At 41.8% G+C, this 25,468-nt stretch overlaps 1 protein-coding gene across 12 annotated transcripts in view; it reads left to right on the plus strand.

Moving 5' to 3' along the window:
- LOC101139167 (neutral alpha-glucosidase C) overlaps nt 1–25,468 on the plus strand; it is a 139,049-nt gene that overhangs the window by 61,437 nt on the left and 52,144 nt on the right. For 6 of the 12 annotated variants that reach the window (XM_055363484.2, XM_063698939.1, XM_055363483.2 and 3 more), the window contains 9 exons: nt 3,814–3,915; nt 5,069–5,312; nt 6,113–6,177; nt 8,516–8,592; nt 11,202–11,276; nt 13,543–13,656; nt 14,816–14,928; nt 16,755–16,858; nt 17,456–17,550. In XM_055363484.2, the coding sequence (XP_055219459.2) occupies nt 3,814–3,915; nt 5,069–5,312; nt 6,113–6,177; nt 8,516–8,592; nt 11,202–11,276; nt 13,543–13,656; nt 14,816–14,928; nt 16,755–16,858; nt 17,456–17,550 (989 nt within the window). Of the gene's footprint in view, nt 1–3,813; nt 3,916–5,068; nt 5,313–6,112; nt 6,178–8,515; nt 8,593–8,660; nt 8,853–11,201; nt 11,277–13,542; nt 13,657–14,815; nt 14,929–16,754; nt 16,859–17,455; nt 17,551–19,764; nt 19,879–24,951; nt 25,218–25,468 lie in introns of those variants that run through there. The other 6 variants (XR_010131171.1, XR_010131170.1, XR_010131168.1 and 3 more) reach the window with 5 other exon arrangements.

Consider the following 25,468-nt stretch of genomic DNA (forward strand, 5'->3'; position numbering starts at 1 on the left):
TCAAAGATATTGGTAAGAAAATGAAATGGCAAGCCACCAACTGAGGAAAAAAATATTTGAAATATACGTATACAGATATATCTGCCAAAATACTTGTATCCAGAATATATAAAGAACTTTTACTACTCAATAATAATAAGAAAGACAACCTACTTTAAGAGTTGGTTTTCTGGAAAAAAAAAAATAATAATAACAAAATAGATAGACTGCTAGCTAGACTAATAAAGAAGAAAAGAGAGAAAATCCAAATAAACACAATTAGGAATTACAAAGGAGAAAATCTAGGAGAAATGGATAAATTCCTGGACACATATACCCTCCTAAGACTGAATCAAGAAGAAATTGAATCCCTGAAAAGACCAATAACAAGCTCCAAAATTGAATCAGTAGTAAAAAGCCTACCAACCAAAAATAGCCCAGGACCAGAAAGATTCACAGCCCAGTTTTACCAGATGTACAAAGGAGAGCTGATACCATTTCTACTGACACTATTTCAAAAAATTGAGGAGAAAGGACTCCTCCCTAACTCATTCTATAATGCCAGCATCATCCTTATGCCAAAACCTGGCAGAGACACAAAAAAGAGAAAATTTCAAGCCAGTATCCTCGATGAACATTGATGCAAAAATCCTCAACAAAATACTGGCAGACGGAATTCAGCAGCACGTCAAAAAGCTTATCCACCATGATCAAGAAGGCTTTATAATTGGAATGCAAGGTTGGTTTAACATACCCAAGTCAATAAATGTGATTCATCACATAAACAGAACTAAAGACAAAAACCACATGATCATCTCAATAGATGCAGAAAAAGCTTTCAATAAAATTCAGCATCCCTTCTTGTTAAAAACTCCCAGCAAACTAGGTACTGAAGGAACATACCTGAAAATAATAAGAGTCATATTTGACAAATCCACAGCCCACATCAGACTAAATGGGCAAAAGCTGGAAGCATTCCCCTTGAAAACTGGCACAATACAAGGATGCCCTCTGTCACCACTCCTATTCAAAATGGTATTGGAAGAAGTCCTGGCCAGAGCAGTCAGGCAAGAGAAAGAAGTAAAGTGCATCCAGATAGAAAGAGAGGAAGTCAAACTATTCCTGTTTGCAGATGACATGACTCTGTCTAGAAAACCCCATAGTCTCAGCCCAAAAGCTCCTTAAGCTAATAAACAACTTCAGCAAAGTCTCAGGATACAAAATCAACATATAAAAATCATTAGCGTTTCTATACACCAACAACAGTCAAGCCTAGAGCCAAATCAGGAGCATAGTCCGATTCACAATTGCCTCAAAAAGAAGAAAATACCTAGGAATACAGCTAACCAGCGAGGTGAAAGATCTCTACAATGAGAACTACAAAACGTTGCTCAAAGAAATCAGAGATGACACAAGCAAATAGAAAAACATTCCATGCTCATGGATAGGAAAAATCAATACTGTTGAAATGGCCATACTGCCCAAAGCAATTTATAGATTCAATGCTATTCCTGTCAAACTACCAATGACATTCTTCACAAAACTAGAAAAAACTATTTTAAAATTCATATTGAACCAAAAAAAAAAGAAAAAAAAAAAGAGCCTGAATAACCAAGGCAGTCCTAAGCAAAAAGAACAAAGCAGGAGGCAATATGCTACCCAACCTCAAACTACTACAAGGCTGCAGTAACCAAAACAACATGATACTGGCACAAAAACAGGCATGTAGACCAATGGAACAGAATAGAGGGCCCAGAAATAAGGTTGCACACCTACAACCATCTGATCTTTGACAAAGCTGACAAAAACAAGCAATGGGGAAAGGACTCCCTATTCAATAAGTGGTGCTGGGACAACTGGCAAGCCATATGCAGAAGATTGAAACTGGACTCCTTTCATATACTGTATACAAAATTAACTCAAGATGGATTAAAGACTTAACAGTAAAACCCAAAACTATATAAAAACCCTGGAAGACAACCTAGGCATTACCATTCTGGACATGGGAATAGGCAAAGATTTCATGATGAGGATACCAAAAACAATTGCAACAAAAGCAAAATTGACAAATGGGATCTAATTAAACTAAACAGCTTCTGCACAGCTAGAGAAACTGTCAGTAGAGTTAATAGACAATCTACAGAACGGGAGAAAATATTTACAAACTATGCATCTGACCAAGGTCTAATATCCAGCATCTATAAGGAACTTAAGCAAATTTAAGAGAAAAAACAAACAGCCCCATTAAAAAGTGGGCAAAGAACATGAACAGACACTTTTCAAAAGAAGACATACATGTGGCCAACAAGCATATGAAAAAAAGCTCAACATCACTGATCAATAGAAAAAAGCATATCAAAACCACAATGAAATACCACCTCACACCATTCAGAATGGCTATTATTAAAAAGTGAAAAGGTAACAGATGCTGGCAAGGTTGCAGAGAAAGGACAATGCTTATACACTGCTGGTAGGAGTGTAAAATAGTTCAACCGTTGTGGAAAGCAATGTGGTGTTTCCTCAAATGACTAAAAACAGAACTACCATTTGACCCAGCAATCCCATTACTAGGTATATACCCAAAGGAATACAAATCATTCTGTCATAAAGACACATGCGCATGTATGTTTACTGCAGCACCTGTTCACAATAGCAAAGACATGGAATAAACTTAAATACCTATCAGTGGTAAACTGGATAAAGAAAATGTGGTACATATACACCATGGAATACTATGCAGCCATAAAAAGGAATGAGATATCTTGCCTGTGATCTGGTCTTTGATATTTTTTCCTTTTTATTAAATTTATTTTTATATATATGAATGAGATCATGCCCTGTGCAGGAACATGGATGGAGTTGGAGGCCATTATCCTTAGCAAACTAATGCAGAAACAGAAAACCAAATACCACATGTTCTCACTTAGGAGTGGGAACTAAATGATGAGAACACGTGGACACATAGAGGGGAACAACAGACACTGGGGCCTACCTGAGAATAGAGGGTGGGAAGAGGAAGAGGATCAGGAAAAATAACTAATGGGTATTAGGCTTAACATCAGGGAGACAAAATGACAAAATAATCTGTACAACAAACTCCTGTGACACACGAGTTTACCGACATAACACACCTGTGCATGTACCCCTGAACTTAAATATTTTTTTAAATGAGCAAAAGATTTCTATAGACACTTTTCAAAAGAAGATACATGAAGAGGCTGGGCATGGTGGCTCACGCCTATAATTTCAGCACTTTGGGAAGCCAAGGCAGGTGGATCACTTGAGGCTAGGAGTTCAAGACCAGCCTGGCCAACATGGTGAAACCCCTCTCTGCTAAAAATACAAAATTTAGCCAGGAATGATGGTGCACACTTGTAATCCCAGCTACTTGGGAGGCTGAGGCAGGAGACTCACTTGAACCCTGGGAGGCAAAGGTTGCAGTGAGCCGAGATCACGGCACTGCACTCCAGCCTGGGCAAGTGAGAACATGACTCCATCTAAAAAAAAAAAAAAAAAAACCACATGTATTATATGCAAGTTGTATCTTAAAGTTGGTTTTTCAAAGGGTTCCTCCTCTATCAGACCTAAATTATACTTAAAAAATAAGTGCAATTTCAGAATATTTTCCTAGAATGTTTGTTTTGTAGATTTTAATAACTTTTCACATTAGAAAATTGATACTTTTCATTGTAGAAAATTAGAATTTATTTATTTTAAGGCAAGAAAATGGTTTTCCTTTTCATTAAGTTGTCTTTTACAAATAAGGAATCTGCATAGGAAATTGAACGCATGGGTTGATTTGTGATTTTAATACATTGTTGCTGGTGACCAAAGGTGCCGTGTGGACAGGCGACAACACAGCAGAATGGAGCAACTTGAAAATTTCTATCCCAATGTTACTCACTCTCAGCATTACTGGGATCTCTTTTTGCGGAGGTAAGATGAGTCCTTTGAGGCTTGAAGTGCAAGGAAATAAAAAATGAGGGTGTTTTCATCAAAGCTGGTTACAAATCCCTTCTCATTAGCTGTTGTGGGCAGACGTAAATGTGGGAAAGAAAAGTGAGAAAGTGAAGAGGAGCAGATTAGAGAGGAGAGTGAAAGGCATGCCTCAGAGCTATTTCTATCTGGTCTCTGTTGAGGACATGAAATCAAGTTGTCAGAAAGGGAGCCAGAGCCATTTTCTTATCACTTCCTTCCTAGATGCTCTTGATAACTAAGTTTCTCTTCCTGACAGCTATCTTTTCTTCTTGAAAGTGAGAAAAATAGAACTACAAGGAATTTAGCAAATCAGAAAGTCAGCCTTACAGAAATTCTTTTTACTCAGCAGATTTAAAATTCTGTGGCGTATTTTAACTGTACTAAAAAACATATGCTCTTGAGAAAGATGAATTTAGTTAAAATAAGATTTTCCGATGGACTATCTTCCCTGCATCCTAAGAATTCTCTGTAAATGAGCGATCTCAATATGGAAGGGGCTCAAGATGGCTGCAGTTCCAGCTGCTCCTCGTTTCCTGTAGGAGTAGAAGCAAATTAATATCATTCTTTTGATGCATGTGTTTTTATTGCATTGGTCCATGTACAATACAAGGAATATGTATATACCGCTCAGTGGCCCAGCGTGGAATTCTATCCTGATAATCAGAACCTCTACTTCTGATTATCTGCTTCTCTTCAGTTCTTTCTGTTTTTATCTTAGTTCAGCTGTTGCTTCCAAAGGAAATCAGTTGCCAACCACCCTCCTCCAACACACACACACACACACACACACACACACACACAGTTATTTAATGAGGCAGACATTTTTCAGTGTCTGGATTATCTGGTTTGGGGAACATACAGGAATATTGATCTTGAAATAAAGCCTCTGACCTTTTGACAAGAAAGTAATATTCTAAGAGCCCATTGTCAGATCCCCAAACAGGCTGAATTATGTAGTAAGGGGGTCACCTGTTTGAGGCCACGGCTTTATCCTGTCATTTGAAGTGCATATACTGCGCTTTTCTCCTGTCGGTCTTCAAGACCTTAATTTCCCTGTGTGCATCATTTATCCAAAGCTTGGTTGCCTCACTTGGCCTTCTTTTGCTTCCAGCTGACATAGGCGGGTTCATTGGGAATCCAGAGACAGAGCTGCTAGTGCGTTGGTACCAGGCCGGAGCCTACCAGCCCTTCTTCCGTGGCCATGCCACCATGAACACCAAGCGACGAGAGCCCTGGCTTTTTGGGGAGGAACACACCCAACTCATCCGAGAAGCCATCAGAGAGCGCTATGGCCTCCTGCCATATTGGTATTCTCTGTTCTACTATGCACATGTGGCTTCCCAACCTGTCATGAGGTAAAAAAGCTTCATCCATTCAGGGACGCCAGCAACCAATCTGTAATAGAAGATCTCAGTGATTAAAGAATACAGTAATTACAGTGATTTCAAGAGAAAGGTGAAGAAAAGCTACATGTTTAATCAAGTTTCAATAAGCTTATTGAGCAGCGCGGTGAACAGGGTGCTGGCTGTTGGGGACACAGAAGATAAAAACTGCTACTGCTTTGTGACTAAAGTGTGAATATTTGATAGGAGACAGAATAGAGATATTTCAAAGAAAAAGGAAGTGGCTTTATAATAAAATTCATTCAGTATTTAACCTATCAGTATCTTCTCATGAAGAATAACTTATTTTGCCAGGCTTAGGCTTGAATCATATGAAAAAGAGTCTTGGCTCTCTGGCACGTTCCCATTTCCTTTGAATAGTTATAAAACTGAAAATAGGCCAGGTGTGGTGGCTCACACCTGTAATCCCAGCACTTTGGGAGGCCAAGGTGGGAGGATCATCTGAGGTCTGGAGTTCAAGACCAGCCTGACTAATATGGTGAAACCCTGTCTCTAAAAATACAAAAATTAGCTGGGCGTGGTGGTGTGTGCCTGTAATCCCAGCTACTTGGGAGACCAAAGCAGGAGAATCGGTTGAACCCAAGAGGCGGAGACGGCAGTGAGCCGAGATAGCACCACTGCATTCCAGCCTGGGCAACAAAGTGAGATCCATCTAAAAAAAAAAAAAAAAAAAAACTAAACTAAAAATATAAGCGATTGATTGCAATAAGATGTCTATAATGTTAAAACAATAATTTTTTTTCTTTCCCCAGGCCTCTGTGGGTAGAGTTCCCTGATGAACTGAAGACTTTTGATATGGAAGATGAATACATGCTGGGTGAGCATTTCTGGTTTTTTTTGTTTTTTTTTTTTGAGACGGAGTCTCACTCTGTCACCTAGGCTGGAGTGCAGTGATGCGATCTCGGCTCACTGCAACTTCCGCCTCCCGGTTTCAAGAAATTGTCTGCCTCAGCCTCCTGAGCAGCTGGGATTACAGGTGCCCGCCACCACGCCCGGCTAATTTTTGTATTTTTAGTAGAGACAGGGTTTCATCATCTTGGCCAGGCTGGTCTTGGACTCCTGACCTCATGATCCACCCACCTCGGCCTCCCAAAGTGCTGGGATTACAGGCGTGAGCCACTGGGCCTGGCCAAGCATTTCTTGATTGATTACAGTCATTATAAAAAGTGTAATTATGTTTTTATTATATTTTCTAATATAAGAGCAATAAAAAAAGTTCCTACTTCCAAGAAAGACAAAAAATAAAAATATAGGAAATTCCTTCACCAAGATTTCTAATGCATTATTAGTAGGATCATACCTCCATTCTGTTGTGATGTAGCATTTCTCATAATATTGTTCTTGCTGACTTATTTGTGGATGTCGTTTAGGATTCTTGTTCTGGGTTCACTCCTCTAATCCTGTGAGATCACTTGGGGGAAGGGAAGTAGAAAAAACATCCCAGGTGGTGATAGTAAAAAACCAGAAGAGCTTATTTCATATGCAATAATAGGGTTTTTCTTTGGTTGACCTCTTCTTTAACAAAGATTAACTATCAAATCCAGAACATAGAATTTTACCAGCTTAGTAGCAGGGCTCAAGAAGCCAGGCTAAATATACTGTTCCCCAAAGGGTGAATCTCATTTCTGAGTTCTATTTTTTTTTTTTTTTTTTTTTTGAAATGGAGCCTCACTCTGTCACCCAGGCTGGAGTGCAGTGGTGTAATCTTGGCTCACTGCAACCTCTGCCTCCAGAGCTCAAGCAGTCCTCCCACCTCAGCCTCCCGAGTAGCTGGATCACAGGCATGTGCCACTATGCCTGGTTAATTTTTTCTATTTTTAGTAGAGATGGGGTTTCGTCTTGCTGCCCAGGCTAATCTCGAACTCCTGACCTCAGGTGATCCACCCACCTCGGCCTTCCAAAGTGCTGGGATTACAGGTGTGAGCCACCACACCCAGCCCCATTTCTGAGTTCTTTTAAGTCTCCACTCATCATTAGGTCTCAGTTTAATAGTCACTGCCTTGGAGAAACTTCCCTGACCACTCCTTGTTTCCTTATACCTTATTCTACCTAGTAAAAATCAGTCCCTCTTATTATGTAACTTCCATTCCATTTTGTAATTTGGTCTCTTTTGGTATTTGTCTTAATTCTAATTAATTTGTAATTATTTTTTAATATTTGTTTTCACTAACTGTAAACTCCGTAAGGTCAGGAGCCACGCTTGTCTTATTGGCCACTATATCCCCAGAGCCTAGCATGGTGCCCGGCATGCAGTAGGCACTCGAAATAAGTATTTATTGAATAAAAGAGCAAAGTAGTAAGTGGGTGAATTTTACATACATGTTGTGCCAAGGTCAAAGCAAATTTAATAATCCAGATTGCCTTTAAGAAAACTAGAGGCCAGGCATGGTGGCTCATGCCTGTAATCCCAACACTGTGGGAGGCTGAGTATGAGATCGCTTAAATTGAGGAGTTTGAGATTAGCCTGGGCAATATAGCAAGACCCTGTCTCTACAAAAAATTTAAAAATTAGCTGGGCACATTGGGTGTGTACCTGTCGTCCTAGCTACTCAGAGGCTGAGGCTGGAGGATTACATGAGCCCAGGAGTTAGAGGTTGCAGTAAGCTGTGATTGCACTGCTGCACTCCCGCTTGGGGAACAGAGTGAGATCCTGTCTCCTGTCTCTAAGGAAAAAAAAAAAAAGAAAAAGAAAACTGCAGCCTCTCTGATGATAACTCCAAGCAAGAGGTTCTGAGCACCCACACTGACCACACTTCTGGATAATAGTTGTGGGCTCCCCATCATCAGCATCACTGACAGCAAACAGTGAAGCACTTGGAAAGGAGCAATGGGGGTGCTTTGACTACTGACACACTAGCAGTTAGACACAAAATGAGACCGATGGACTGTGTCAGAGTCCCTTCCTATAATCTCAGTATACCCAGAGTGCATTAATGACAGGCGATGACCTTTTTGAGCTCACCTCTTTGAGCGCCTGCCCTCTTTCTATCAGTGCATCTCTCTGACAGATCATTGGTTCAAGTCAGTCTCTGCCTCTCCGAAGTTCACAGCTGGGAGGTCTGTAACACCATGATAGCTAGCACTCAGTTAAAGAGAAAGGAGATTTTTAGACCTCTTATAATGATACTCAACTTTATTTCCTCTCCATTACTTAGGGAGTGCATTATTGGTTCATCCAGTCACAGAACCAAAAGCCACCACAGTTGATGTGTTTCTTCCAGGATCAAATGAGGTAAGAGTAATAATAAACAGCCACATATCTGATATGTCTCATATCTCTCATCCCTTCTTTTCTTTTAGGAAAGAGATTTCTTCATCATGTGTTTGTGAACACACCCCAGATGACTATAGCAAGTAATTATTATAATAAGTCATGACCACTGTCCTCAGAGGTCAAGAAACTTAATGGAGGAGAGGAGGGAGAAAGATGAATTGGTGAGGATTCCAAGGAGGATCAGAATGATTTTTAATCTTCACACTTTGACTCGTAAAAGTGAGTCCTGATAAATACACCGAGGCTTGGGGTAGGAAGAAATCTTCAGTCTGCTATGAGGTATCAAACTCTGGGGGAAAGCAGATATGAAGTGACTTTGCTCTTTGGTCTGGCTCTATCTGAAGCCTGAGTTTTTGGTACCAAAAGCTGGTCTCAATACACTCACTGAAGTGGGTAAAAAGTAAAAATAGTGACTCCCCTCCCAAATTCCTCTGCTCTTTTATTAGTTATTGTCACTAATTACTGTCCCAGGTATAAAATATCATCCTAGACCTGCTGGAGCCCAGGGCACTGAACCTAGGCGGGGCACAGGGGAGAGGAGGGAATACCGGCCGTCTGCAGGCAGAGAGCCATGGGTAATAAGAGCAGCCTCCAGAGACAGGCCACAGATAAATCCAGAGGGGCCAGGAGAAGAGCTGGAGCAAAACTCAGGTCACCAGACTAAGGGAGGAGGGTGTGGAAGGGAGAGCAGGAAGGAGACAGACCCTAGAGAGCATCCTTGAGCACTGGAGCATGCCACAGGGTTCAGCAGGCAGGGGAAGAGCCACGCAGGTATGGAGCTGGCATGGGACTGCCAGGTCACATAGTCATGGACTGTCAAGGCAAGTGGCAAGGTAGCTGAGCCAGGCCACACTCGCTGCTCAGTGCTGTCAGGTGCTGGGCTGGCAACCCCATGAAACCACATCCAGCGCCGTGCTCTCCCTCAACATAGCTTTATGTGTTTGGTTGTTCTTTTAGTTTCTTGAGGCTTCTGTAACAAATTACCACAAACCTAGTGGCTTAAAACAACAAAACTTTATTCTCTCACAATTCTGGAGGCTTGAAGTCTGAAATCAAGATGTCATCAGGGTTGGTTTCTTTTGGAGGTCCTGAGGGAGAATCTGTTCATGCCTCCCTCTTAGCTTCTGGAGGTTGCCAGCAACCCTGGGCTTCCTTGGTTTGTAGCCACGTCACTGCAGTCTCGCCTATCTTCACGTTGCCTTTTCCTCTGTGTGTCTCTGTCTGTCTCTTATAAGGACACTTGTGGTCACATTGAAGGCCCACCTGGATAATCTGGGATAACCTCCTTGTTTCAGGATCTTTAACTTAATCAAACCTGTGACCATAGAAGGTAATATTCATTCCTTCCAGGGATTGTGACGTGAGTACATCTTTTTGAGGGGCGACGGTTCCATCTACTATGCTTGTCATTATTGACAGAACAGTAACCAGGCTTCTCTCCAGAATGTTCATGAACTGTGGTCTATTCTCTTGGTTTCTCCAGTTATTTGGAGTTCTGAAGAAGAGGACTCTTTACTAAGGTTCCTCTGCCAAGTAGAAACCTGAGGAAAAGGTTAAATGCAAGAACTGCTGAGTAAATGCCCTGCCACATATTTTTGCTGAGAATTTCTCAAGTTGATTCCAGCAAAGTGGTGGGTTCTCATTAAGAGGAACTGGCTCCCTTTCCGACTTAGTCACAGAGTTTTATTCGTGATCTATCATCATTCCAAACACGTCGTTGTGAGTGTGTATTATGTTCCTTCAGCACTATTTCCTGGACTGTTCTGTGATTGTTTCTCTTGCTTCACAAACCTGCCGTATAAAGGATGTGGTAATCCCTGGAGGTGAACTTGCAAAATAGACTCCAGGGCTGCCAGAAAGTGTACTGAGCTAGAAGAAAGAAAAAGGTGTTTGTTTTCATTCTGCTTCTGATGATATCTTAAGAATTTATCCCATCAAATTACTTTAGAGACCTTATTGGTACTTCAGCAACTAAACCCCCTTGATAGATAACAACCTTATCCTTGAATTGTGCTTTGTTCAAAAAAAAAAAAAAAGATACTATAATAGTAATTCAAGTTTCCATTTTTTTCCTCCCAGATATGTTTCCTTCTCTGATGCTTCCTTTTCTCCTGCCTCTTTTGTAATTGATTTGCCTGCAATGTGCTTGTCTTCTTTGTTGTTTTTTTTTTCTTTTCTCCATCACCTCTTTCACTACTAGAAGCATTAAGTTTTTATAAGCCAAATGGACTATAAGATCCATGAGGACAGGAACTATGTCTTTTCTGTTCAGTCATGTATATTCAGCACCTGGCACAGTGCTGGGCACATGGTAGATTGTTCAGTAGGTAGCTTTTGGATGAATAGAAAACAAATGGCCTTTTAGTTAAATTAATCAGCCATAGTCCTTTGGGATCTTCCTAAAAGCACGTATTCTTCCTAACTTCTACCCAATATATTTTTTAAGTTATATTTATTTTAGCTTTCTGGTTATTTGAAATCCAGGTAAGTGGATATTTTGCTGACTAATGAAATGGTGAGCAGAGTTGCTTATGTACTCTTTTTTACTGGACTCCGTTACTTTCTAGGTCTGGTATGACTATAAGACATTTGCTCATTGGGAAGGAGGGTGTACTGTAAAGATCCCAGTAGCCTTGGACACTGTAAGTTATTTTCAGACTACTATTTTTACCTATCATGCTCTATTGGTCGGCTAGGGCTGCCATGACAAAATACCACAGACTGGGTGGTTTTACCCAACAGAAACTTATTTTCTCGAAGTTTTGGAGGCTGGAAGTTCCAGATCAAGGTGCCAGCCGATTCCGTTCCTGGTGAGGGACCTTTTCCTGGCCTATAGACTGCTACCTTCTTGCTGTGCCTACACACGGCAGAGAGAGATAAAGAGAAGGTGCTGTCTCAGTTTTCTTCTTACAAGGACACTGTTCCTATTGTTTCAGGACCCCATCCTTATGACCACATTTTTAACCTTAGTTAACTCCGTAAAGGCCCGATCTCCAAATATCTCAGGCTTGGGGATTCAACATATGAATTTGGGGGAGATACAGACATTCAGTCCGTAATGTGTTCCTCTGTAAAAAAGAACCAAGGATGCTAGTGTTCTGCACAATAGCACATACATATAGAGACAGAAGGTAGGTCCGGGGGTGCCTAGTGCTGGGGCAGAGGAGGGTTAGGGAGTCATGGGGAATGACTGTAAACTGGTCCAGGGTTTCTTTTTGGGGTGATGAAAATGCTTTAAAATTGAGTGTGGTGATGGTTGCATGACTCTGAATATGCTGAAAACTGTTTAATTGTATACTTTAAATTGGTGAGTTGTATGGTATATGAATTTTATCAAAGCTGTAAAATGTGAGAAAAAAAGTTAAAAATCACATCTACTCTGATTTCACAGAATGAGACATCAGAGACAAACACACCTCTTCCCCGTATGTTTACATTTGTATGTCTAAGAAGAACAAAAACACTGAAAACAAAAAACATGGTAGTCACCATATGTGCCATCTGGAATGTCATTCTACAGGATTAAGGCAAAAAACAGGAGTTTTCAGTTGTAATCCTGGGTCTAGGGGAATGCGTCAGTTATGATGTTAAAATCAAAGTGGTCCATCCAGGCTATCTTGAGTTTCTAAAGGGAACTTTCTTTCTACACCTGAATTGCAACCACTGCCACACTACTACAGGCCCAAAGTAGTGTGAAGATTAATAGATACTGATATTATTTTATAAACCATCAGCAGCAATATGAACCTCATTATTTAAAAAAATAGTTTCAGATACCAACTTTCAGATCTAGAAGAGAACTTAACAATCATCTACTCTAATCCCTCACACAGGTAAAAAACCCTGAGATTCAGAGAAGTTAAATTATTTGTCCAGGAACACAGCAAACTTGTGGCAGAATTGAGACAAGCCTCCAGGTGCATTCCCTTGGGCTGGACTCCCATTCTGGAACCCATTTCACTCTAACTTATGGCCTTGTTCTTTGAAAAAAAAAAAAGAAGAGAGAGATTGGCCAGTGAGGGAGGGGCATGTGTGGGGAGATGGAAGTGCTTTACTTCTTGCTGCCAAGGCAAGTTAAGCAGAGGTGGGACATCTGAACTACTGAGTCCTCAGTCTGAACTTCATGTATGTTCTTGTACTCTCCTGCATGCTCATTCTTGAGTCAGAGCAAAGCACAAGCCCTTCTCTGACACAGGCAGCTTCCTTACAGGAGGTGGGAAACCTACCCTGGCATTGCTACCTGGAGTGCCATTCCAGAAGACTCATAGTTATAGGCCTGTTGTTAGGGTCTCTTAAAGTACCCTTGGTAGTCTCTAATGTAAGAGCAGCAGTTTCACAGATTTACCCTCAGAATTAAGTCAGTCATCCAGGTAATCCATGTAATCCAAACAGGGAGCAAGAGGGGACAGGCTGCAGTGAGTGAGGACAAAAGTCATCTGCCCAAACCAAGAAACCACCATCAGTTATACATACACACATACACAGACTTCTGGGCCCACTCACACAGACAGAAAACTTCACTCTTTAGCAGGGTTCTAGAAATAAGCATGTATATACTACACTGATAGGAAAATTTAAAATACAAAATAGGAAAAGCCACTTGTAGGATGGGCAGAAAGGAATTCATCGCTTAAGAGGAAAAAACAGCAAAGACAGATATAGATAACAAACCAATGAAGGGTGGGAAGTTTCCCTAATAATTAAAAAGTGGACCATTCTTCAGCATTAGAGCTCTTTTCCTTTTAATGCCAGGACCCCCATATTTGCCATGTCTGTGCCCCAACATTTATTTTGCCTACAAATCCGTACTTGTAGAGTGTGAATTTTATAAAATGAAATATTTTTAAATTCTACCTTGAAATTTTCTTATATGAATACTGCTTCCCTGAGCGTGCTGCTCTGTTACAGATTCCAGTGTTTCAGCGAGGTGGAAGTGTGATACCAATAAAGACAACTGTAGGAAAATCCACAGGCTGGATGACTGAATCCTCCTATGGACTCCGGGTTGCTCTAAGCACTAAGGTATTTGGTAAATCTGTTACCCATTTTGTTTCTACTCTTTCTTTACAGTGATAGCCTTTTGAGTGTGTGACACTACGTAAAAGTGGTGAGCTCCTGACATTTATCTAGAAATCAAGGTTTGAATCATTTCTGAGTCATTGTTCAGCTTGTCTGCCTTCCTTGGAATTGTTCTTAAGGGAACTCTTGAGATCTAGGAATGACAGAAATGTTCCTCTTGGGCACTGTGAGTGTTGGTGCTCTTCAACTTGACATTGATTACTACTGGAGTGAATGCTTTTTGGGCCATAGACAGCCTTCCCACATGGATTAGCCCTGAAACCCAGTCTCCCATAAAATGGTACCCATGTCTATGCACCATTTCAGAGATCCCAGTGATTTCTTATCAGGTAGCTCCAACAACTAAAACCCCCTTGGGCAAAGCCTGGGAGGATCCAGAAATGATGTGTCCTTTTCAGAAGATTTTTTAAGCCTAGTGAGGCCTGTAGCAGATTCCTCTCCTGTCCATTTGTTCAAACCTAGTACAGGGCCAAACACCAACCCTTACTCTTACTATATTAATACTTACTTGCATTGATATCAATATTATAAAATAATTCAGTTGTAGGGGTTTTTTTTCCCTATCTTTTTCACTTAGGCATGTCTTCTTGGGCCAAACTATGGGCCCCAGACCCATGTGAGGCCCCAGAATAAATACAAAAGACTGGCGATCCATATCCTCCTACTAAAAATAAAAATAAATTTAAAAAAAGGAACCAGATACCATTCTTTAAGTGGGGGGTCTTCTAAAGATAGTTGATCTCATCTATTATGTATTAATTTTTTTTAACATCGTTGTCATTCAATGAACTTTCTTGGCCTTGTTGTCACATTCTGGTGGAGTATTTTCAGGGAATCCACTTATACCACTGAACATACTTCACAGTTTAAATTCTTTGAACAAAGCCTAACTCTTTGTGCTCCTCTTATGTGACTTTCCTATTGTTTTACTATCTACTCAGGAGTGATTGGCTATTGAATATGTTAGGTATTTGTACGACTACTTTATATAGCTTGAATTTTTCACAGACTTTTTACTCTGTTGTTACCCTTTAGGAGCTGACATTCTTTTTCTGTAAAGCTATCATATAAGCACATTCTGTCTCTGTGATTCATTCTCCAGGGTTCTTCAGTGGGTGAGTTATATCTTGATGATGGCCATTCATTCCAATACCTCCACCAGAAGCAATTTTTGCACAGGAAGTTTTCATTCTGTTCCAGTGTTCTGATCAATAGGTAATGGCAGCTAAAGAAACTGTTTGTTTTCTTAAGTAAATCACACTATCCGTTCAGCATCCTCAAATGCACAGGTATGTTTTAAGGTACTATTTAAAGAAATGAATGGTGAAGGCCATTTCCGGAATATTTTTTTCTTTTCTTTTCTTTTTTTTTTTGAGACAGAGTCTCACTCACTCTGTCGCTCAGACTGGAGTGCAGTGGCATGATCTCAGCTCACTGCAACCTCCACCTCCTGGGTTCAAGTGATTTCTCCTGCCTCAGCCTCCCAAGTAGCTGGAACTACAGGCATGCACCAACACACCCGGCTAATTTTTGTATTTTTAGTAGAGACGGGGTTTCACCATGTTAGCTAGGCTGGTCTCAAACTCCTGACCTCAGGTGATCCACCCACCTCAGCCTCCCAAAGTGCTGGGATTACAGGTGTGAGCTACCGTGCCCGGCCGGTTTCTGGAGTATTTTTCAACCTCTCTACCATAAACGATCCTCCCTTATTGTCTTCACCTTTCTTTCCCCAACTTTTTTTTTTTTTTTTGAGATGGAGTTTCACTCTTATTGCCCAGGCTGGAGTGCAGTGGCACGATCTCAGCTCACCGCAACCTCTGCCTCCCAGGTTCAAGCGAGTCTCCTGCCTCAGCCTCCCAAGTAGCTGGGATTACAGGCATGTGCCACCATGCCCGGCTAATTTTGTATTTTTAGTACGGACAGGGTTTCTCCATGTTGGTCAGCCTGGTCTCGAACTCCCGACCTCAGGTGATCTGCCCACTTCGGCCTCCCAAAGTGCTGGGATTACAGGCGTGAGCCACTGCGCCCGTCTCCCCGACTTTCTAAAAAATGAAAAAGGACTTAATTTAAGTTCCCACTAATTCCATTCATTCATCTATTCACCAGTTCACTAAATATCTGATTTATTACAATTTAATTATAATATCCAAGTCACATTTGTAACTTTTGTGTTCTTCAGTTATTTTTCAAATAACTTGTTAAAAAGAGCCTGATTTGGCCACGAGTTAGCTGTTCTTGGTACACAGAGTCGTTTTTTTTTTGAGACAGAGTTTTGCTCTTGTCGCCCAGGCTGGAGTGCAGCGGCATGATCTCAGCTCACTGCAACCTCAGCCTCCCGGGTTCAAGCAATTCTCTTGCCTCAGCCTCCTGAGTAGCTGGGATTACAGACGCCCACCACCACGCCTGGCTAATTTTTTGTATTTTTTTAGTAGAGACGGGGTTTCGTCATGTTGGGCAGGCTGGTCTCGAACTCCTGACCTCAAGTGATCCGCCCACGTTGGCCTCCCAAAGTGCTGGGATTACAGGCGTGAGCCACCATGCCCAGCGAGTCATCTTTTATTATTATTATTATTATTATTATTATTATTATTATTATTATTTTGAGATGGAGTCTCACTGTATCACCCAGTCTGGAATGCAGTGGTGCGATCTCAGCTCACTGCAACCTCTACCTCCCAGGTTCGGGGGATTCTCGTGTCTCAGCCTCCCAAGTAGCTGGGACTACAGGCACCCACCACCACTCCTGGCTAATTTTTGTATTTTTAGTAGAGACAGGATTTTACCATGTTGCCAAGGCTGGTCTTGAACTCCTGGCCTCAAGTGATCTGCCCACCTCGGCCTCCCAAAGTGCTGGGATTACAGGTGTGAGCCACCATGCCTGGGTCTTTTATTATCTCTTCATCCTAGTAAATATGACTCCTATATGGATCATGCCTCCAAGGGACAGATGGGAGAGGAACTCACAAGGCTGGAGATGTTGAGCTGGTGGCCACTTCAAACCCCCATCCCTCTCCTTTTAATACTGTTTGTATCTATTCCAGTTCTGCTGACCAAAGGGGTCATTATCCCAGCAAGTGTGTGGTGGAGAAGATCTTGGTCTTAGGCTTCAGGAAGGAGCCATCTTCTGTGACTACCCACTCATCTGGTGAGAAAGCAGTCCATTCTTATCTCACCATTTGTTTTTATAAACAGAAGTATCTGCAGTGAGATGATTAGTCCCCAAACAGACATAATATGCTGAGCCTGAGTGTGTGCTTTCAGGTAGAGGTGAAATATACTAGTCTGTAGAATAAATGAGGCCATCTTGCTTCTCTTCATGAATTGATCTTTCTGCTCACTTTTAATGTTTTTCTAAGGAAACTTATTTGGGGCTTGAAATAATATCATAGCTTCTCCGAATATTTGTTTAAACTATAGCTGCCTGAAGACCTGGAGAATCCTACCCATGTGTTTGGAGTTTATGAAAGGGCAGGATGGGACTTATATCCTTCCTTGCTTCCTGAAGTTCTTGGACAAATTTATTTGTTCCTTACGGTTTCTTTTCAACCAATCTTGCGGTCAAAACAATGAAGTTTTCCACGTTTCTAAAACTTCATGGAAGTTCATGGGTAAAAGTGCTATTAATTTGGAGTGGGATATAAGGTTTTATGATACAGTGAGAAAACATTTCAGATTTGGAGAAAAGACTTTTCCCTTCTAGAGATTCATAAAAATTTCCCTCTTTTATTGTCTTGCTATTTAGATGGTAAAGATCAGCCTGTGGCTTTTACGTATTGTGCCAAAACCTCCACCCTGAGCCTGGAGAAGCTCTCACTCACCATTGACACTGACTGGGAGGTCCGCATCATATGACAAAGAACTGCCCCTGGTGATGTGAGCAGGGACCTGCCTGCCCCTTTCAACCTTTCCCCTCACCTTTTTTGAGATTTTTGCTGCAATCTGTTTGCCTTCCCTGAATCAAAATAATCTTTCATTCGTCACCATTAATCTAATGAACAATAGATTTCATGTTTTAAAATTTCAGATTTTACATGTTAAGATGTACTAACAATATTCCTTGTATCAAACATCTCCTTTTCTCCCTGATACATAGCCCTGAGACATTTATAGCGTTCAGGAGTCTTCTATTGCCTCCATTCCTTCAGCAGGGCTGCGTGGGTCTGTTTTAACGTGGGCCAAGCCTACCTGGGCAGCCCATTTGCCAGGGCTTGCCTCAGGCCATGCAGCACTGGCGCTCTGGCTGCAGCAGCTGAGTTGCTCAAGGCCAGTCTCCAAGTGGACAGCAGCCTCTGGTACTCTCCCCAGTTATCTTCCACCCACATGGACTGGGCAGAGCAGCCCTCTTCTGTGTGCACTGCATACGCTGCAGCAGTGGGAGTTATTCTCCCCTAGAGATCGACTTGGCAGCACGAAGGATTCTTTTCTCTTTCATGCTTCTCAGGCTCAGTAGTTTCTAATTAATCTTAAAATCCATGTCTTTTACATTGTTTTTTTAATTAAGTGCTGTTTACTAACCAAATAATATTTATAACATGAGTAAGCTATAATTAATAACAATGAAATAAATGCCCATGTACCCACCACTGGACTTCAGAAGTAGAACTCATGACTGGGACTAGGATGAGGCAAGGGAGACCCTGGCCTTGGGCACAAAATGTAAGGGATGCCAAAAAATACAGTAATCAAAGTAAGTAATATTTCAATCCAATATTTTTAAAAATCAGAATTAGTGCAAAAAAAACCAAGATGAACAAAATATTAAAATTTAAAATAAAGACAGGATTAGTATTACTGAGTTTTCCTTTTGTCCCAGGCTCTAATATGGCTTGACATGGGGCAGAACATTACAACATACCAGTCGTGTCATGGTGCCCAAGGCTCCACAGACCTCAGTGGCTCCCTGCTGCCTGCCACAGCATCTGTTTTAGCAGCCTCAACTCCTCAGCACTCCTCAGCACACACCTCTTCTTATCAGGCTTCCTCCACTTAGCAACTTGCTAACGGCCACCTCTGTGCCTTCTGATCCCTGGGCGCCAATATCCTCCTGCCCTTACCATCCTTCCAGGCCCAACTTAAATCCCACTTTCCCATGAAGCCTAACTGCGTGAACACCCCTACTTCCATACCCATTAGCAGTGATTTTGCCCTTCCCCGTAATGCTGTCCCACTTATAACTGTGCTCTACTTAGCATTCTCAGGGATCATACCTTAATGTTTTCAGTATGTCTGCGTTCTCCTACTAGATTGTATGTCCCTTAAGAGCATGTTCTATTTCTCTTCTATCTGACAGAGCACTATTATACCTGACTTTCAGTAACTGTTAGCTGTGATTAGTTAGCTGGTGGATTTAACTGATTAAAAAATTACAATTGAATGTATTTCCATCTGATTTACTTTTCTGGTACAAGATTCTTCCCAAAGGCAATCAACATTGTGCATTTCCTTGTGGACACATTTCATAGTATGAGTTGAGATTTGAGCTCTGCACCATATGTAAGCTCACAGAGACCTGCACAGATTCTTTGCTCGTATTTCTGTAAGTTTTGCAGTTGAGAAGAAAGGAGCAAGCTTATATTAGCTGAAGCCATGGTGCCTATCTTCAAATTTCCCTTGCCAACCTAAAATAAAACTTAGCCAGAAGACTGGGTGCTCCTCCCTAATATAAATGATAGTTTTTAATAGCATTTACAGTTGAATAAGAACTATCTTTAGGTCAACATTTATTGCACGTCTAGTCTTCCATTTAAAATACTGTTGGAGGAATGGAGCAGTAACTAGTAGAGTAAGTTAATGAGGAACTGCTCTGTTTTGACCCAAATCTATATTGAAACATTTGGCTAGAGACAAGTGGAGACAGCCTGGGTGTTTTGAATGGTTTTCTGCTCTTATTGCTTCTCACACTTTACCTACCTCCCATTTCTGAATTTGTGTACCAGAGAGCAACATGGGGCTGAGTTGGCCTACAGGTATTGTTACTTTTTTGTGGCTAATTCTTAATATGGTTTCATAGGAAACTGGATTTTATATAAGAAATTTTATTCATTTCAACAGGGTTCCTAAAAAAGCTCTAAAATGAATGCATAGTGTGTCTTTCCTTCAAGATGTAAATGTCAAGGAATGAGTTGGCAAATCAGTTTAAAAACACAAACTACCCAACAGAAAAATGTAAGTATAATCTTTCAGAGTGGCAATCTGGCAACAATATAAAAAATATTTTAATTTTAATAAAAATATGTGGGGGTCTCACTATGTTGCCCAGGCTAGTCTTGAACTCCCGGACTCAAACGATCCTCCTGCCTTGACCTCCCAAAGGGCTGGGGCTATAGGCATGAGCCACTGTGCCTGGCCTTACCTCCTCTGTTGGAACAGTTGGCAACATTGGAATGGGATCTTTTGATTACATGGTAATTTTTTTACTTTTGAGCATTGTATTAGGATCATATAGAAGAATTTTCTTGGTTTTAAGAAAAATACAATTCTGGAGTTTGGTCTGTGTGCAGAATTCCTTCACTTTGTCACATCCTTTTCACTATCAAGGCATCAAAATGATAAGCAGCAGAAACACAGTCAAAGCACGTAAACACTGGGAGTTGAATAGTTTTTAGCTAATTAACCACTCTGCCTGAAAGCCTTAGTAATGAGATTCCTAGGATTTCCACCTACCAAACCCTCGAAGGGCTACTCTAGACTAAAATAACTTCTCAGGCCAGGGGGTAGAAAGCCATCAGCAGCTCCACTGGAAACAGGCTATCATATTAGCCACTGACAATGGAGACCATATAGCTAGCATTCTAGGAGAAATAGCAGAGACATTGGAATCTTATATCAGATCTGCTTGTCTCATGACAAGCCTTGCTAAAGGCTATAGTGCCACACCAAGACTTGCCAGAATTAGACAGCTGCTGCTTCTTTTTTTTTTTTATTGAGACACCTGGCTCTGTCACCCAGGATGGAGTGCAATGGCACGATCTCGGCTAACTGCAACCTCTGCTTTCCGGGTTCAAGCAATTCTTCTGCCTCAGCATCCTGAGTAACCAGGATTACAGGCATGCGCCACCAGGCCCAGCTAATTTTTGTATTTTTAGTAGAGATAGGTTTTCACCATGTTGGCCAGGCTGACCTCGACCTCCTGACCTCATGTAATCCATCTGCCTCTGCCTCCCAAAGTGCAACAGCTGCTTCTTGACAGTTGTTTCCACCCAGGCCGACGGTATTAGATTGCTGTCCAGTCAGAGCCAGGGAAAGGGGAGCCTGACTATTTACATGCAAGGATACAGAGATTTTATACCTAATTCACATCAATTAAATCTTAGTCAAGCATTTACTTCCAAGGAAATCAAGAGACCTGGAGTCTAGTTTGCTTCTACAGTGAACTGGCTGAGTGATCTTGGCCATGGCATTTGACCTCTCTGGGCTTTGTTAAAGAAAAGAGATAATCTCTAGCCTGGGTGCAGTGGCTCACGCCTGTAATCCCAGCACTTTGGGAGGCCGAGGCAGGGGGTTCACTTGAGCTCAGGAGTTCGAGACCAACCTGGCCAACATGGTGAAGCCCCACCTCTACTAAAAATACAAAAATTAGCAGGGCATGGTGGCACATACCTGTAATCTCAGCTGTTCAGGAGACTGAGGCAGGAGAATCGCTTGAACCCGGGAAGCGGAAGTTGCAGTGAGCTAAGATTGCACCAGTGCACTCCAGCCTGGTGACAGAGAGAGACTCCATCTAAAAAAAAAAAAAGAGAGATAATCTCTAAAATTTTGTGAGTTTTCTGATACTTAACTGTCAAAATACAGCAGATATCTCAAGTTTCCTCAGTTGTAAAATGGACTTAGTGAAACTTGCAGAGTTTTTCTACAAATTTAAAATATCTTATGTGTACAGAAAGGGAAAAATAGTAACATTACCAGGGAGAAACCCAGTAAACATCACTTTAGGCAAGTGATCAAAGTTGACATCACCTGTAATAAAACCTATCAGTATCATGTGCCCCCAAATATGGTTTGAGGAGGTAGCCATGTCACATCTGTGACAGTCTTCCCCTAAATCCATAACCTCAGTCTAATCATGTGAAAAATATCAGAGAAACCCAAATTTAGGGTCATTCTACAAAAACCTGACAAGTACTCTCCAAAAGTGTCACGGTCATGAGAGACAAAGACTGTGGAATGATCAGAGACTGGAGGACACTATCTTTGCAACTCTTTTGTAAGTCTTTGCAACTCTTTTGTAAGTCTAAAATTATTTTAAAATAAAAAGTTTTTTAAAGGTCTCTGTGAAGTGGCTAGCTCCCAGTAGGCACTTAATGAATGAGAGGTATTATAATGATAAGCAAAGACATTGCTTCCAATAGTGTTAGTAATCAAAGAAATGCTTCTTGGTGGAAAAGACAGAGCCATTAGTTGGCAATGCTGTGCAGCAGAAACCATTCCAGCCACAGATATTACATGACCGTGGGTGAAATATGTTATAAAAACTAGTTCTTTATCCTTGAAGGGGCTTCTGGGAATTGAAATGTGCAGCTGTTTATGTGTTCATTATCTGCCCTTTGTTCATGGGCTCGAGTTGGACTTCTCCCTGATAGCATTGGTTTCCACAGCTGTGCCATTGAATAAACCTTGAGTTTGGACCTGTTCATCTGAGAGAATGTTTTATCCACAACAACTGACAGAGCAAAATGAATGGCACCTTGCCCTTTCTGTGTTTGATATGCCCACCCTGCTCTGACAAGAGGCTCGCTGTTGTCACACACTTCTGTTAGTTACTCACAGATGGTGCTGGCTGAGACAGCTGAGGAAAGAAAGCTCAGTGGGTATGCGGCCCAAGACAGCTCCTTCGCCTGGAGCAGATCAGCAGAGAAACTTTGATTGCACTGGCAAAGCCAGAAGTGTAAGAAATTTCTCTTTGCATAGGAAAATTTCATTCACCAGATATATAACACGTATTTATTAAGGGCCTTCTAAACCTGAGAGGGAAATGGGAACCCACTTCCCAGCTCCACGGTCTTATGGGCAAGCGGGAAGTTAAATAAGCAAAAACAATACAGTGTGGGTCAGTGCTCTGAATTTCAGGGTGGGATAGAATGCTAGGCTGGGACCCAAACTTATGACAGTGGGGGAAAGAAACCCCACCTTTGCTGTCTATGCCACTGGTGACTTTGAGGGTGGAAGTCAGTCTTTTTGTTGCGGGCAGACAGGCCAGCTTCTGATTGGAGATGCTGCGTACCACATGAGCCTGGGCAGATTATACCTATTCCTGTGGTGTCCACATAGCAGATATTCAGTTAATGCCCATTGAGTGAATGCTGATTTGCGTCAGCGAGTAAATGTAGCATTCGACCTGATCTAACTCCAAAGTAATATTAAATTCAGGTCTTCTCTAACAACACCATTTACTGAGTGCTTAAGAAAATCCTGGCACTGTGTTAAATGTATTACATAAATTATTTAATTGTTACAAAAACCTAATAACAGAATGACTGTAATTGTACCTATTTTATAGGTGAGAAATCTGAGACAGAAAGGAAGAAATAACTCACCTAAAGTTACACAGGCACAGCCAGTAAGGGGCCAACCTAGACTTTGAACCGAGGTGGTCAGTCACCAGAGACCACTGTCCGCTATTCTGCCTCTCCAAGACTAGTAAAAAGCCCTGGGCATTTTCTTGGAGGGACAGATGGCTAGGCTGATGGTTCCTGCAAGCCCAGACATAGAGTTCTTCAAAGCCGCAATCCCAGGGATCAGGAGGCTGATAGTACTCCCTATTTTACCTGTCACTTCCCACCTTCTTCCATAGCCTCTAATCTTGAATTATTGAGACTGGTCGCATGGGAACAGGCATGACTGCAGCCTAGGACATGCCTCCACTCTGCCATACTTGAAATGTGGTCATCTCCTTACAGCCCAGGGAGCAGCTATTGTGGGTAGAAGACAAGGTGGAGGCCAGGCAGGCACTTCCCTTTCGCAGAGCCACTTATGCTCTCATCTAAGAGCCCTGAAACCAGGTGTGACATCCCAGGAGTTGACAGACAGTCTGGTTCAGTATCTAATTCCAACTTCTGTCTCAGATGCCTAATGTGGCATGGCTGAATGAGTCAACATATAACCTGTACAGTAAGTCCTCACTTAACATCATTGATAGGTGCTTGTAAACTGTGACTTTAACCAAAACATACCATGTGCTGTAGGGACTTAACTCTTGTTTATATCAGTTAGCCTGGTTTCACTATACAGTACATCATTTTGCTTAAAGTCACAGCTTACGAGAACCTATCGATGACGTTAAGTGAGGATTTTCTCTGCTCAGGTGCACTTTTTTTTTTTTTAAGACAGAGTCTCGTTCTGTCACCTGGGCAGGAGTGCAGTGGTGTGATCTGGGTTCACTACAACCTCTGCCTCCTGGGTTCAAGCGATTCTTCTGTCTCAGCCTCCCAAGGAGCTGGGATTACAGGCACCCGCCGCCACACCCGGCTTATTTTTGTATTTTTAGTAGAGACGGGGTTTCACTATTGTTGGCCATGCTGGTCTCCAACTCCTGACCTCATGTGATCCACCCGCCTCGGCCTCCCAAAGTGCAGAGATTAGAGACGTGAGCCACATGGCCCGGCAGGACCACTTTTTAGCAGATTCAGTCCCAGTGTTTATTTTGCGGATGGGGAGAGACAAGAGGTGGCAAGGTCAAGTATGCAGGTAGAGACAGGGATTTTCTCAAATGAGGACTCTGCTGAGTAGCATTTTCCATGCAGACATTTCCAATGAGCGCTGACCCAAGAACATTCTAAAAAAGATACCAAATCTAACATTGAATAATGTTCTGATATCCTAAAATTTTAGGACTAAAAATCATGTTCTCTAAAATTCACAGAATATTTTTGTAGAATTCAGTACCTCCCGTTCACCCTAACTAGCTTTTTTGCAATATTGTTTTCCATTCATTTGATGGCCAGTAGTTGGGTGGTCTGTATAACTGCCTACTCAATAACATGTCAGCAGTTCTCAGCTTCTTTCCAGTGTTCACCTTACTCAGATACTCCCTTTTCATTTTCTGGCAACACCAGCACTTCATGGCAACAGAAATGTCCCTAGCCAGGTTCTCCTCTCTCTACCATGCAGTCTCTCTTGCTCTCATACTCACAGTGTTTCTTCACATCTATTTTTAGTTTTCCTGGCTCAAGCATCTTCAGGCCACTGAAACACAACCCTCACTCTCTTTCTCTCTCCCTCTGGCATGCATGCTGCTGGTAGGAGACCCCAGGTCAACATTGCTTCAGAAATCCTTTAGCACTCATTTCTCGGGAGAACTTATGGCTTCAGAATCACAGCTCGGTTTTTAAGATGGACATAACCTGTACGACCTTCTGATGGGCTTTCAACTTCGAACTGGATGTGGACACTTTTCTCTCAGATGACAGAATTACTCCAACTTCCCCTTTGCAGTTGCTTCCTTTCCTTGAAGGTAGCTGTATCTTATTTTCTTTAAAAAGCTTTTTCTTCCAAAGCCACTTGCCATGCCGACCGTCATTAGCGCATCTGTGGCTCCAAGGACAGCGGCTGAGCCCCGGTCCCCAGGGCCAGTTCCTCACCCGGCCCAGAGCAAGGCCACCGAGGCTGGGGGTGGAAACCCAAGTGGCATCTATTCAGCCATCATCAGCCGCAATTTTCCTATTATCGGAGTGAAAGAGAAGACATTCGAGCAACTTCACAAGAAATGTCTAGAAAAGAAAGTTCTTTATGTGGACCCTGAGTTCCCACCGGATGAGAC

The sequence above is a fragment of the Gorilla gorilla genome, chromosome 16 (genome assembly GCF_029281585.2).
Source record: "Gorilla gorilla gorilla isolate KB3781 chromosome 16, NHGRI_mGorGor1-v2.1_pri, whole genome shotgun sequence".
NCBI classification, from domain to species: domain Eukaryota; kingdom Metazoa; phylum Chordata; class Mammalia; order Primates; family Hominidae; genus Gorilla; species Gorilla gorilla.